A 13,397-nucleotide genomic window follows, 5' to 3' on the forward strand; every position below is an offset into this window, starting at 1 on the left:
ATGCAATCCCGGAGGCTCACGCAGCAGCCCGGCGGGGTGCCTGCGAGGGTGCCCACGGAGGTGCCCTGTCCCGGGGTTGCACGGGGCTCTGCCGGAGGTGCAGGGAAGGTGCGTGCCGCGGGTGGGGGCAACGGGCTGCACGGGAGGGGGCACCCGAGACCGGCTGCACGGGGGAATCCCCACGGGGATGCGCGATCGTGGGGGTGGGTGCGCGCAGCACCCGGGCGGGAGGGGCTGCAGGGCCGGGGCGCGCAGGGCAGTGCCCAGGGGGATGCACAGCCACGGAGGTGCCCGCGTGTCCCCGCAGCGCGGCGCGGCGGGGCGGGGGGTGCCCGGTGCCGCCCCCGCGGAGCCCGGGGCGCGGCGGTGCCGCCAGGGGGCGCCCAAGGGCGGGCGCGCAGGGCCCGCGCCGCGCCGCGCCGCGCCGCTCGGAGGCGGAGGAAATGAAGGCGAGTTCCGCCGAGGCGGGAGCCATTACCCGCCGCCGCCGCCGGAGCTGAGCCCCCCTCCGCGCCCGGCCCCTCCGCCGCCAGCCCCCGCTCCCCCCCCCCCCCCCCCTTCGCACGCCCGTCCCGGCACAGGTAGGCGCCGCCGCCCTGCCCTGGGGGGTGTTGAGGGCGGGGGGAGGGAAGGGCTGCGGCCGGGGCCGGTGCTTGCCCCCGGCCCCCCCCCCGGCAGGCCCCGGCCCCGGCCCCTTTGTCCCCGGTGCCCGGCGGAAGCGCGAACAAAAGCCGCCTGCCGCAGGCCCCGGCCCGGCCCCGGGGGTGCAGCCGGGAACCGGTCGCCCCCCCCCCGCCCCGGGGCTCCCCCTCCTCGGAGGGGGCAGAAGCCGCTGCGGCGGGGGGCAACCGGCTGGGGCGCTGAGGCGGCCGGCCGGGGCGCTGAGGGGGCCGCCGGCGGGGCTCGGCAGGGCCCGGGGGTGCTGAAGGCTTTGCCATGGGGCTGAGGGGCTGAGGGGGTCGGCGGGGCCGCGGCCTGTGCCGTGGGCGAGGGCCTTGGCGGGGCCGTGACGGGGCCCTGAGGGGGTTTCGCTGCGGGCCCGGGACTTGCAGCATCTTTGCCAGGGTCTTGATGCACCCGGTGGCAGCTGGAGGTGTTCGCCCAGTCCCCGGTCTTTGCCATGGCCCCACGGCCCACGTTGGGGGCTGGAGACATTTGCCATGGCCAAGGGCTTTGCTAAGGGCCCAAGGCCCTCGTGAGAGTTGGAGTTGGTCACCATGGCCAAGGCTTTCACCGTGGTTTTGAAGCGCTTGCCACAGCTGTGATCTTTGCCATGGCACTAAGAGCCCTAACTGGAGCTTGAAGTGTTCACCGTGGCCAAGGCCTTCCATAATGTCTTTGCCGTGGCCTTGAGGGGCTTGCCGTGGCCAAGGGCTTCTCCGTGACCCCAAGGTCCTCGCTAAAAATCTGAGGTGCTCGCTGGGGTCTTGAGGTTCTCACTGTGGCCAAGACACTTGCTAAAGTCTGCATCTTGGCCAAGGTCTTCACCATGGCCTTGAGATGCTCACCATGGCCAAGGCCTTTGCTGTGGCGCCTAGACCTGTCTGATGGCCAAGGTCTGTGCCATGGCCCTGAGGCCCATGCTGGGAACCTGAAGTACTTGCTGTGGCCAAGGCCTCCACCATGCCCCTGAGGCTTCATGCGGTGGCTCTAGTGCTTTTACCATGTCGGTAGTCCACGCCATGGTGCTGAGGTGCTTGCCATCACTGAGGTCCTGCTGTGGGCCTAAGGTGCTGGCCATAGCCCAAGCCCTCATTGTGCTTGCTGTAGCCCAGAAGCGATGGCCATGGCTCTGAAGTTGTTGCCGTGGCTCCTGTCGTGGTCCTGGGGTGCTTGCCAAGGCCGTGTCCTGGAGGCACTTGCTGTGCAACCAGAGGCAGTCCCCATCACTGTCAACATGGCCATGAAGCCCTCACTGCAGCCTTGAGGCGCTCCCCATCGCCCTCAGCCTGGCCCTGAGGTGCTCCTCAGCACCCTCTGTGTGGCCCTGAGACACCGGCCACAGCCCCAGGTCACATGCCATGGCAGAGGCACTCACCATGGCCCTGTGGTGTGTGCCGTGGCCCTCACTGTGGCCTCTGTCGTGGTCCCAATGTGCACACCATGACCCTGACCCTCTCCGTGGCCCTGGTGGTAGCTGGCTGGGGGCCCCTGGGTGCCTGTGGTTGGAGAGGACCAGGGGCCCTTGCCATCACCCCGTGCTGCCGCCACCCACCGCTGCCCTTTCCTTTTCTCCCCTCCCAGGTGCTCTCGAGCTGGGGCGAGGGGATGAGGTGCCCCCGTGCCGCGTGGTGTGCCGAAGCGGCTCTTTAGATCCTCCCCGGCCCAAGCCTCCCCTGCCATGGATGCCTCGGGGGCTCTTGCTTCGGCTCCCTCCTCTGCGGCTCCCTCGGGCTCCCGCAGCCCCATGTTCCCCCCAGGAGCTGACAGAGAGGAGTGGGGACCGAGGTTCAATTGTGCCCCTTCCACCTCTGCCGCAGCCTCGCAGGCGATGCCAGCATCTGGCCGGAAGAGGAAGGCCAACTTCTCCAATGACGAGACTGAGACGTTGGTCTGGAATGTGGTCCGGCATTTCAGCGCCCTGTATGGGTCTGAAGCCCTGCGGGCTCACCCCGTGCGGCGGAAGCAGCTCTGGACCCAAATCCAAAGCCGCGTCAACTTCCTGGGCTACACCGAACGCTCCATCGACGACCTCAAGCACAAGTGGCGTGACCTGCGACTGGACGTCAAGAAGAAGATCACCTCCAAGAAGCACCTGCCCATGAACCGTGCCGGTGGGCCACTCCACAAGCCACGCCTGACGCCCCTGGAGAAGATGGTGGCTTCCACCTTCTTACAGGCCAGCCACGACTCAGAGCCTGAAATCATCTTGGACCCAGGTCAGTTGTGGTGGTTCTCTGGGGAGAAAAGAGTTGGAGTAGTGGAGTCCCATGCTGTGCCCTACCTGCGCTCTCTGAGTGATGTCCAGCCTCATAACATCACCAGGCCGTGGTCCTCCCGAGCTCCAGGGTCTGTCGAGTGTTTGTGTTCTGTGCTAGCCCGCGCGGCATGGATTGTGGAAGGAAGCTTTCGGGTTTCGTGTCGTACGTGGTTTGTGCCGGGATTACAGCATCCAGCAGGGCTGTGGTCCCATTGTGTCTGGGTAGCTAACCACCAGGGTTGGAAACAGCATGCATTGGAATTAAAAATCCACTGTGGAAATAACCTGGGGTCAACAGGAACACCTCAGACTTTGTCGGATCAGGTCTTCTCTGGTTTTGTTTTTCCTCTTTAATTTGATACAGTGCCTGGCCTTGCTGGATACTGTCTAAAGGCAGCTGTTAAAAGATGGGATGGGATTTTACTTCCCCTGTTCTTTTCAGGGTTGGCATCCCCCCATGGGTAGCTGAGGCCAGAGGGAGCGGGAGCAGGAGCAGGAGCAGCTGCTTCGGAGCAAAGTCACAGCAACCTCCTGCAGCATCTCGCAGCTTGGTGCTGTGTGTGGCCAGGGGTGCCAGAGGGTCCCTGGGTGGGCTATGCCTTCTTGATGGGGCTGTGCCTTTGACCCCTCTGTTGCTTGCACAGCAAACCTGTGTCTTGGCCTACCGCTGAGCACGGAGCCCTCTCGCTGGTCCTGCTCTTGGCTAATGCCTTTAGTTCAAATGCCCGAGAGTTGCTTGAGGGGAGAGGATGTTGGTGGAAGACCCAACATTGGTCTTGCGGTAGCACTGAGCTGGGCCCACAGGTACACCCCAGCTGGGCTTTGTTGCTGCCCAGGAGGCATGTACCCACCCTGGCCTTTCATTTGCGCAAAAGGAATATGTCTGACTTCTTTGCGTTCCTAGGGGCTGCCAGGGTTAATTGTTCCTGCTTCTTCCCCTGGTCTTTGATTTCAGCGTGGCCTGTCAGGTTTCACTGGAGATGGGTGGGTGGCATGGGTGTCTCTGAACCAGACACCCGCCTTGCTGCAGAGCAGAAGATCTCTGGGCTGAAGGAAGAAGTCCTGTGGGACATTACAGGATGTTGACTCTCACAGGGCTGGGCAAGTTCAGGATGGTCCTGGGGGAGATGAGGGTGAGCGGTCTGGCCTCCCAGGAGGAGCATCTGTGCCTTGGTACAACCATGTCCTCTGCAGGTTCCCGTGGGACCCTTCTCCTTGGGAGCCCTATCCGCCCTTCTGCGGGGACATGTGAACTGCCAGTGCCGTCATCGCAGTGGCTGAGGCTGGATTCTCTCTGTCCCACAGATCTGTTCTTCCCCGGTGCGACCAAGCAGTCCTTCATGCACCTGCAGCCCGGCGTCAGCCACCCCAGCATCTACATCGACACCAACGGGCAGCCCTCATCCCTGCCAGATGTGGAGGGCTCTGCTGTGCCCCGGCTGGCAGTGCAGAGCCCCGACCCCTCCATCATCTGCGAGTACAGCCGAGGAGAAGGGCAGAGCAGTTCGGGTGAGGCTGTGGGACAGGCTGCAGCGGGGCTTCAGGCAGTGGAGGGAGGGCGCGGGGTCTGGCTGGAGACCCCCTGGGAGCGTGGCAGATGGTAAAAGGTTGTGGTGGTGGTTTGCACCGTGAACCTGGTCCTGGTGTGGCAGAGTGCTTCTGGTGGGGCTGGATGCAGCTCTCGGCATGGCGCTGGGGGTGGCGCTGCGGGGGACACCCCGACAGGAGACACTTCCCTGTGCCTGCCCCGTCTGTGTGATTAACTCCTGGCCTGTGAGTCCCGAAGGGCTGCGGATGCATAACGGGAACCTGGAGCACAGTTCCGTAACCACTGAGGGTTGTTCAGTGGCAGGAGAAGGCGGCAGATCCCAGGAAAGGCAAAGGCCATGGCCATCCCTGTGTTACGTGGGGACCTGGGGAGCTCGTTGTGGTGGGACAGGGGGTGTGCGAGGCAGGCAGGGCGAGGGCTGCACGGCTGGGGCACGTTGGCCTGCTGTGTCCATCAGGGACGTGCATGAGGGGGGCAGTCCATGTGTTGGGGAGGGGCAGGGGGACAGAGCGGTGGCTGGGGCTCACCTGAGGGCTTCTCTTCTGTTCCAGCGGAGTCGGGACCAGAGCTGCGGACTCCAGACGTGTCAGCCATTTCCCCGTCCCTGCGAAACGAGTCCCTCGTCTCCTACGCCTCCATGTCAGAGGAGGAGGAACGGGAAGGCCGGGAGGTGGAGAGGGGCCACGGCGGGGCCGTAGGGATGCAGCCCGGGCCTGAGGCCCCCATGACTGCGGAGGAAGACATGAAACTGTCCCGCCAGGCCATGCTGATCCGCAGGTGCAGCTCCCAGGGCTCCGTCACCTCCCTGCCTGAGGACCCTCTCAACCCTGTGGACGCTCACTCGGACTGGGGCCACGAAGGGGTGTCCGACCTTCCCCCCCTGGGCCGCGGGCTCGACTCCTCGCACCCCGAGGAGCAGGCGGGGGGCCCCGGCCCGGATATGGGCGCTTTGCCCAGGGTACTGATGGGGCCCACCTGGGAGAAGCCAACTGCAGAGGAGGAGCCCCCGGCCCGCTCCCCGCTGCACGGCGCCCTGACCGAGGAGTCGCTGCCCTCCTCCGCCTCTCCCCCAGGGGACGCCCCAGCTGCCCCTGGCCCGCCCCGCGGCCTGGGCTGCTCCCGCCTGCGGGAGGACCGCCAGGAGAGCTGGAGGACTAACATCCATCACCTGCTCGACCTGGAGGAGCAGTGGGACCAGCTGTACCATCAGGAGCTGGCCATGTGGCAGGAGGAGCGGGCCACCCAGCGCGAGGAGAGGGCCCGCGACCGCGAGCTCCAGTTCCGCCTGCTGGGCGTCCTGACGGACATCCGTGACGAGCTGCGCTACCTGCGTCAGGAGAGGGCCAGCGCCCGGCAGAGCCAGGCGCCACCGGCCGAGCCCCGGCCAGACCCCAGCCCGCTCCTTGAGCAGCCCAAAGCCGAGCCCGGCTTCCCCGAGCCGCAGGCCGGAAGCGCCAGCTGGGGAGAGACCGCCGTGCCCAGCCGAAGCCCCTTCGGCAACCGGGGCCGGGGCCGGCGTCGGGGCCGGCCGCGTGGCTCTGCCTCCAGACACAGACGGCTCTTCCTCACCAACAGCTAGGGACGGGCAGGGACGCTGTCCCGCGAAGGACATGGTGTGCCTGCGGCCCTCCCGGCGCCTGCACGCAGGGCTCCGGCCACACCGTGCGTGCCTGGCCACGGACAGAGGGGCGTGCACGTGGGGGAACGGTGTGCAGGGGTGTGCGTGGGAGCCGCCTGGGTTGTGGGAGGCATGCACAAGCATGCGGCCGCCGGCAAGGTTGGCACCTGCCCCCCGGCATGGCCAGGCCCCCACGAGCACGGGGAAGGTACAAAGGGGCACGAGTGGCTGGCGCTGGGAGCGCGCTGGGCACATGCCCGGGGAGGGAGGTGGCGATACACACGTGTGTAAGTCGTGCAGGTGCCCAGGAGGCCTGCCTGCACCCGTGGCCGTGCCTCTGCTGCTGTGGGCAGCCTGGGGCAGGGCCCACGAGCATGGCTGGCCGGGTGCGTGTGAGCAAGCGGGGCGCTGGCACACAGTGAGGAGGCGTGTGCGTGCGTGGGTGTCAGTGGGGCCGTGTGACAGCGCTAGTGAGTAGGATTACTACCTTCGGGGGGTGGGGAGTTAGGAACACTTAGTCGCTGATGTGCGAACATTTTATGCAAATCATTTAATGACCTAATTTGCATATAACCATAAACTTCTGTTTAAAAAAAATCCCCAAAAAACAGAAAAGACGTCTCTGTGTGTGAACTCAGTGCTGCAGCGGTTTGGTGAGGAGGGTCCTGAGCGAGCGGGACCTGCTGTCCCTCAGGAACCTTCCCATGCCACCTGCTCTTGGCCAGGAGCTGTGCGGAGCTGCCCATATCGGGCACCTGAGGATTAATCCTGCCCTTGCCAAGGCAGCCCATTGCCGGGCCAGGGGGGCTGTGTGCTCCCCCCATCCTCCTCCCGGGTTCACCCCACAGACAGGCAGCTGCCTGCTTCCCCAGATGAGGGGCCATGTGAACAGCTGCTGCCTGTGGGGAGACCCCTACTCACCTGCTCTGCCTCCCCACAGCACGTGTGGTGTCCCCTGTCCCCTCCTAGCTCCCCACGTAGCCTCATGGAAGTTCTGGTCTCCTTTGCTACTCGGGTCCCTGCTTACTTGTGCCACCGCTGCTCTGCTGCTGTGTCATGCTGCTAATTCACCGCCTGCTCGCGGTTCCTCCCTGCTCAAATCCCCGGTGCTGCCGGCATGCTGCCATGCTGGCCTGGCCTGCTTCTGGGCTGCCCTGAGCTGGCCAGGGGGAGCGTGCCAGCAGCCCCCTGCCACACAGCCTGCATGGGCTGGCTGCTGGCATATGGGGCAAAATGACCCCAGGCTTGGTGGCACCCAGTTCACCCTGCTCCTTTGGGGGAGCCCCAGATCAGGGCTGGGGGGAATAGGACCTGCAGCCTCGGCCTGGGCTGTCCAGACTCAGAACCGAGGCCCCGGCTGCCTGTGTGGCTCTGGGGTGGGGTGACAGCATGCACAGCTTGGTGGCAGTGTGCAGGGTCCCCAGGAGTGTGTAGGGTCCCGACATCATGCAAGACCCCCTTGGGCAGCCTGCAGTGTCACCAGGGAGTGTGCAAGGTCCCAAGCAGCGCGCAGTCCCCAGGAATGCACAGGGTCCCCAGGAGTGTGCAGGGTCCTCAAGTAGCGTGCAGGGTCCCCAGGACTGTGCAGGGTCCCCAGGAGTATATGGGGTCCCCAAGCAGCGTGCAGGGTCCCTGACATCATGCAAGACCCCCTTGGGGAGGCAGCATGCAGGGTCCCCAGGGAGCGTGCAAGGTCCCAGGCTGTGTGCAGGGTCCCTAGGGAATATGCAGTGTCCCCAGGGAATGTGCATGATCCCTAGGGAACGTGCAGGGTCCCCAGGACTGTGCAGGGCCCCCGGGCAGGGTGCAGGGTGCCAGGCAGGGTGCAAGGCCCCTTGGGCAGCATGCAGTGTCCCCAGCTCCCTGGCAGTGTGTGGTGTCTCCCCCCAGCAGCCTGTAGGGTCCCCAGCAGCTTGCAGAGTTTCCCCCCCAGCAGCAGGCAGGGTCTCCCCCTGCCAGCAGTGTGCAAAGTCCCCCCCCAGCGGTGTGCAGGGTCCCCCCCGCAGCGTGCAGTGTCCCCAAGGAGCTCCTGCCGCCTCCTCCCGCTGCAGCCCACCCTGGATGGGGAGCACAGCCGGCCAGGCCACCCTGGGCCGATGCCCCCCACCCCCTGCAGCACACAGGGACTCACCGCCGCAGCCCCTCGCTGGATTCCTCGGCTCTGGTGGGGACCATCTCCCTCGGGTGGGGACGGACAGTGACACCCAGCTTGGGGTCCCAGCGTGCCTGGGGAAGGGGCACAGCTTACCCGGCTGTAAAGAAAACGGGTGAAACAACCGATACGCCCAGATCGGCGGGGGAGCCGGGACCGGTTTGGTGCCGGTGGGCAGCGGGGGGGGGGTCAGCGGGCCACAGTGGGAGCGGGCGCGCTGCCCGCACCGCAGCCACCGCGTTGGGTCAGTCACCGAAATGATGCGCCAGGGGGTGTGGGAGCGCAGGGGCGGGGGCGCTGGGCCGGTGCCCCGGGGAGGGCTTGGCCACAGCCTGCCGGGGGAAAGTGGGAAACGCTGGGAATCAGCGATGCTAGAAAGGGTTCGCTGGGGGACAGGACCCTGTGGATCAGGGGCTGCAGTCGTCTGGGAGGCCCCAGGACCCGCACGGCCCCGAGAGCACGACGGCCTCTGGCAGCCCTTGCACACCCATGGCTGGTGTGTGCACACACGTGTGCACCCAGGCACCCACCCACCCTGCAGCATCACTGCCTGCTCCCCCCTCTCCCTGCAGGGTTTCACCCATGGGTGCAGCCACCTCCCCTGGCTCTGGGGGGTTCTCTGTGCCACCCCACCAGCACAGGGGTGCCACAGCTGGTGACACAGGAGCACCTGGCAGCCTAGCACCCCATGGTGCCACTGATCCCCCTGCTCTGTACCCCATACCCCTGCCCCGTACCCCACGCTGTGCTGCAATCGTCCCCTCCTTCCCCAGCCCCAAGCTCGCGGGTCCCGGGGAGCAGGGGCATGGCCACAGCGCCCGGGCCGGGGGACAGTCCCCAGGGCGGGGGGCAAAGGCGCTGCAGCCCAACATGACTTTATTCCATATCGCATCGTCCATACAAAACTACACCCCAAGCACTGTACAGAGCGGGACGGCGAGGGCAGTAAAAATAAGCAGCGGGGGCCGAGGAGCAGAGCGGCAGGCGGGGGGGCTGGCAGCGGGGGGACGTGGCGGGGGGCTGCTTCCCGGCCCATGCAGCGAGATTGTCTGGTGGCGGGGGCAGTGGGGGCCAAAGCATGTCCGTTCATGATAGGGGCCGGACCTGGGTCTGCGGGTGCATGGCCCCCCCGGGCTCCCCACGTGCCCCCCGTCCCGGCCGGGCACCTGTATTTGGTAGGCAGCTGCATGGCCAGCGGCTGCCCCGTCCCGGGGGGTGTCAGTCCACGGGGTGGACGGCCCCTAGTCCCCGGGGGGCATGATGCCAGGGGGCGGCAGCGGGGGGGGGGCCTGCCTCAGCCCCGTGGACCCGCTGGTGGTCCTTGAGGGACTCCTTGTAGCGGAAGCTGCGGCCACAGGCCGGGCACTGGTAGGGCCGCTCGCCGGTGTGGATGCGCTGGTGCTTGAGCAGGTTCTGCTTGCGGATGAAGCTCTTGCCGCACGCGGCGCAGGCGAAGGGCCGCTCACCCGTGTGCAGCCGCTGGTGGTTCTGCAGGTGCTCCTTGCGGCTGTAGCACTTGCCGCACTCGGTGCACTTGTAGGGCCGCTCACCACGGTGGATCATCTGGTGCCGCACCAGCCCCGAGTGGCAGTTGAAGCTCTTGCCGCACTCGGCGCAGGGGTACGGGCGCTCGGCTGCATGGCTCCGCTGGTGAATCCGCAGGCTCTTCTTCCCGCTGAAGCTCTTCCCGCACTCGGCACAGCCATGCGGCCGCTCCTCGATGGCTCCCGGCGTCGCGGTGGGGACCCCCACTGCTTCGGCCCCTGGCCCCGGCTCTGAGCCTGGAGCTTTGCCCAGTCTGTGCTGTGCCGGCAGAGCCACCACTGCCGCCGTTGTCACCGCTGCTTGTCCCTCAGGGTTCCCGAAGCTGGCACCGGGGAAAAGCAGTTCCCCGGAGCTGCCTGGCAAGCCCACCTCCTCGGGGGGCTCGGTGTGGGGGCACCGCTCCTCTGTCTTCACCAGCAGCCCCTCACTGGCTGCAGGGGAGGGAAAGGCTCTGGTCAGTGCCCACTGGGGACACCGGGGCTGTCCCCAAGCGACAGCCCAGCCTGGGTGGGTGCTCCCTTTCCCAGCCCCATGGGGTTGGGCTCAGCATCACTCACCAGGACCGGGACCCGTCAGCATCTCCCTCTCTGGCAGCTCCCAGGGCTCGCGGACGCAGGGCTCTTCCTCCTGCTTGATCCATGACAAGAAGTCGTGTGCCGTGATCAGGGCATCTGCGCCTGCGAGGAAAGATGGGGACAGGGACTCAGCTGAGCAGGGCCGCATCCTGTGCTGGGCAGGCTGTGGGAGGCAATGGCTCCAGAAGGCAGCAGCTGCTGCTAGTGCTGAGCAGCTGGTGTGTGTGCAGCACCGCCCCAGGCTCACCTGCACAGGGGTCTGGCGGCATCCCCCGCTCCTCTGTGAACTGCTGCTCCCCCACAAAGGCCACCTCCTGCTTGATGCGCGACAGGATGTCGGAGGTGGAGATCATCGACTCTGTTCACAAGGAAACACTTGGCTGGTGCCAGGATGTGGCCACCCAGTGCGACCCACAGCCAACGCACCTCACAGTGCAGGACCCCCAGCTCCAGCCGTGTGGGACATCCCTGTCCCAAAGCAGTTATGGGGCAACAGACACCCCCAGGGGTGCTGTGGGGAGAGGTGACCACGGGACAGCCTTTGGGGAGGGATGGGTGGCCGTGGCACAGTCCTTGGGGAGACGTGACCATGGGACAGCCCTTGGGAACAGGTGACCATGGAACAGCCCATGGGGATGAATGGGTGACAACGGCACAGCTGATGGGGATGGGTGACTGTGACACAACCCCTGGGCTCTGACACGACGACGTGGTGGCAGTGGGGGACACATGGATCACACAGCAATGAATGCCCAATGCCCCAGGCACATCAGTCATGGGATTTTCCAGGGTTACTCTCAGTGGTCCCCAGTCATGCAGCAGGGAGCAGAGTCTGGCCACAGCTTGAAAACCGGGCCCTGGGGTGTGGGGACCACCGGAGAAGGACGAGGGACATCCCCAGGGCAAGCAGTGTGGTGGGGGAAACATGAGGTAGGGGGCAGCGAGGAGGGGGGACCCGGCACTGCCCCCGCTCCTGGCCGGTGCCTCACCTGTACAGGTGTCCGGCGGCAGCTCCCGCTGCTCCAGCTCCCTCTGCTCAGGGATGCAGGGTCCCTCCCCACGCTCACTGCGGGGCTGCGCCTCACTTCTGGAGAGGGCACCGTCTGCATGGGGAGACAGCGCAACTGGCACCGGCGTGGGGCTGCACCCACCCACCGTGCCAGGGACACATGGGGCTGCCAGGCCCTAGCATCCCTCCTGCCAGAGAACCTGCCTGCATTAGGCAGGACCCCCATGCCCAAAGCAAGACCCCCATGCCCAAAACCTGTACAGTACAGATGCTCCGACCCTGGGTTTTGGGAGATGAGGAGCCAGGCGGCACGGGCTGTCCCAGATAGCAGCACCAGCATGGCATGGCACAGCACATGGCCCCGTCCCCACATGTCCCTGTTTCCCTCTGTGACAGGAGGCTCCGCGGTCATGGCGAGTGCAACCACCAATGCTTGCAGGGGACCAGGTCACACACATCCAGGACTCCCAAGGAGGCGCAGGCATCACCCCAGCCTGCCAGGAAAGGGGCAGAAAGGGACATTTACCCAGGGAGAGCAGAGACTCGTAGTTCTCCTTCACCAGGTTATTGTACAGCTCCTTCTGCCACTCCTCCAAATTCTTCCACTCCTCCGCCGAGAAGTAGACAGCAATGTCAACAAATGTCACCGGCACCTGCAGGGACAAGCCCCCGGCAGCTCAGTGACATCCACTCCCCAGGGGGCTGAGGGTCCCCCCACCTGGCCTGCAGCGTCCCCCTGGAGCCGTTACCTTGGGCACCTCACCCCGGGGGCCAGGGGGCAGCCGCAGCACCCAGAAGTTCCTGTTCTTCAGGAGGTTCTCCACATTCTCCAAGCGCCGCTGGAGCAGCCCATACTCCTGGATGAGGGTGCCCAGCACAGCCCACTTGCTCTCCAGCTGGTTCCCGAACTCCATGGCCGTCTTCTCGCAGTCCAGGAGCTTCTTCTCAGCTGTGCCGGACCGACCCTCCAGGCTGAGCAGGCGGGTGGCGAGCAGGTCGATCTTCCTCTCCATCGCCTGCACTGTGGCCACCACGGTCCAGAGCGAGGCCTCAGCGGAGTGGAGCTGTGCCTCCCGCACATGCGCCCGCTCCGGCAGCAGCGGGGGCTGCAGTGGCATCAGATGGGGAGCCTCCACATTCCATTCCTGCACCTGGGCCGTGGGGAGGGCACAGGTGGAAGGGGGCCCTTGGTCACCCCCCTGGGTCATGCCTGGAGCCTCAGCCCCATGGCAGGCACCGCTCCCCCCCAGACTGGTGGCTTTCAACCACCACCGCCCACCAGCAGCACAGCTTCAGGGACGTCTGCGCGCGATGCCCACTGTCACCCACCTACCCAAAGCCAGCAGCACTGCCCTTGCCCTGCCTGCCCAGGCTGCAGGAAGGGCACCACTCGGGACCTGCCACCATGTCATCCCCCACTAACAACTCGGCCGGGCAAGATTTGGCCCCTGGAGTGGTTGGCGCTGCCCAAGCAAGACAGGAGCTGCCAAGGCTGGGTCTCAGCCCCAGAAGGGGACAGGGCAGATAGATGCAGCAGGCCTGAGGGGATGGTGAGGGGCAGATGAGGAAGGCCCACCAGTGCCACTGGGCTGGATGCATCCCACTCAGCCGGCAGGCTGGGGAGGGACTGCAGCACAGCCATGGCAGCTGTGGGGTCAGTGCTGATCACTGTCCCCATGGACGCTGGCCAGCATCGGGCAGGTCAACATGCTGTGTGCAGCTGCCAGACCTGCAGGGCAGCAGCCCCACCCCTGGCACCCCACACCCCCACCCACTGCAGGGGCTGCCCTGGGCCTGCCCTGGCAGGAGCCCCCCAGGAGGTGGATAGGGCTGGGTGGGCAGGGAGCAGCTGGGGGCACGGGCAGCCTGGACCAGGGGTGCCCAGCGACATCCTGGGGACACACAGGCATCCTGGGTCAGAGCTGCCTAGGGCACTCCAGGCCTACAGCCTGCACGGAGCATTCCGGGGCACTGGGACATCCCAGGGCAGAGGTGCCTGGGGACATCCTGGGGACACAACAGGCATCCC

At 66.1% G+C, this 13,397-nt stretch overlaps 2 protein-coding genes across 3 annotated transcripts in view; one reads left to right on the top strand and one right to left on the bottom strand.

Annotated features, from left to right (window-relative positions):
• Positions 1-13,100, bottom strand: part of LOC121086532 — a 40,134-nt gene extending 27,034 nt beyond the window's left edge. The window contains exons 1-9 of the mRNA XM_040590434.1: positions 12,118-13,100; positions 11,895-12,021; positions 11,349-11,462; positions 10,607-10,717; positions 10,342-10,461; positions 9,467-10,215; positions 5,674-5,796; positions 2,612-2,719; positions 2,039-2,553 (exon numbers count right to left, since the gene is read on the bottom strand). Of these exons, the coding sequence (XP_040446368.1) occupies positions 2,039-2,553; positions 2,612-2,719; positions 5,674-5,796; positions 9,467-10,215; positions 10,342-10,461; positions 10,607-10,717; positions 11,349-11,462; positions 11,895-12,021; positions 12,118-12,576 (2,426 nt within the window). The 5' untranslated portion in view covers positions 12,577-13,100. The remainder of the gene's footprint in view (positions 1-2,038; positions 2,554-2,611; positions 2,720-5,673; positions 5,797-9,466; positions 10,216-10,341; positions 10,462-10,606; positions 10,718-11,348; positions 11,463-11,894; positions 12,022-12,117) is intronic.
• Positions 547-6,717, top strand: LOC121086985. 2 transcript variants are annotated; one of them, XM_040591523.1, is made up of 4 exons: positions 547-581; positions 2,245-2,879; positions 4,226-4,429; positions 5,021-6,717. In XM_040591523.1, exons 2-4 carry the CDS (start codon positions 2,342-2,344, stop codon positions 6,046-6,048), a joined length of 1,770 nt encoding a protein of 589 aa, XP_040447457.1. In that variant the 5' UTR covers positions 547-581; positions 2,245-2,341; the 3' UTR covers positions 6,049-6,717. The 2 variants fall into 2 exon arrangements, with proteins under 2 accessions (XP_040447457.1, XP_040447456.1); XM_040591522.1 differs by lacking the exon at positions 547-581 and having other exon boundaries at positions 2,108-2,879.
• Positions 13,101-13,397: the final 297 nt, after the last annotated feature.

Source organism: Falco naumanni, chromosome 4 (assembly GCF_017639655.2).
Source record: "Falco naumanni isolate bFalNau1 chromosome 4, bFalNau1.pat, whole genome shotgun sequence".
Taxonomy (NCBI): domain Eukaryota; kingdom Metazoa; phylum Chordata; class Aves; order Falconiformes; family Falconidae; genus Falco; species Falco naumanni.

Coding starts and splice junctions, on each gene's coding strand:
- LOC121086985 (XM_040591523.1), top strand. CDS start 2,342: ATGGATGCCTCGGGGGCTCTTGCTTCGGCTCCCTCCTCTGCGGCTCCC. Junction 2,880..4,225: donor TGAAATCATCTTGGACCCAG/GTCAGTTGTGGT, acceptor TCTGTCCCACAG/ATCTGTTCTTCCCCGGTGCG. Junction 4,430..5,020: donor AGAAGGGCAGAGCAGTTCGG/GTGAGGCTGTGG, acceptor CTTCTGTTCCAG/CGGAGTCGGGACCAGAGCTG.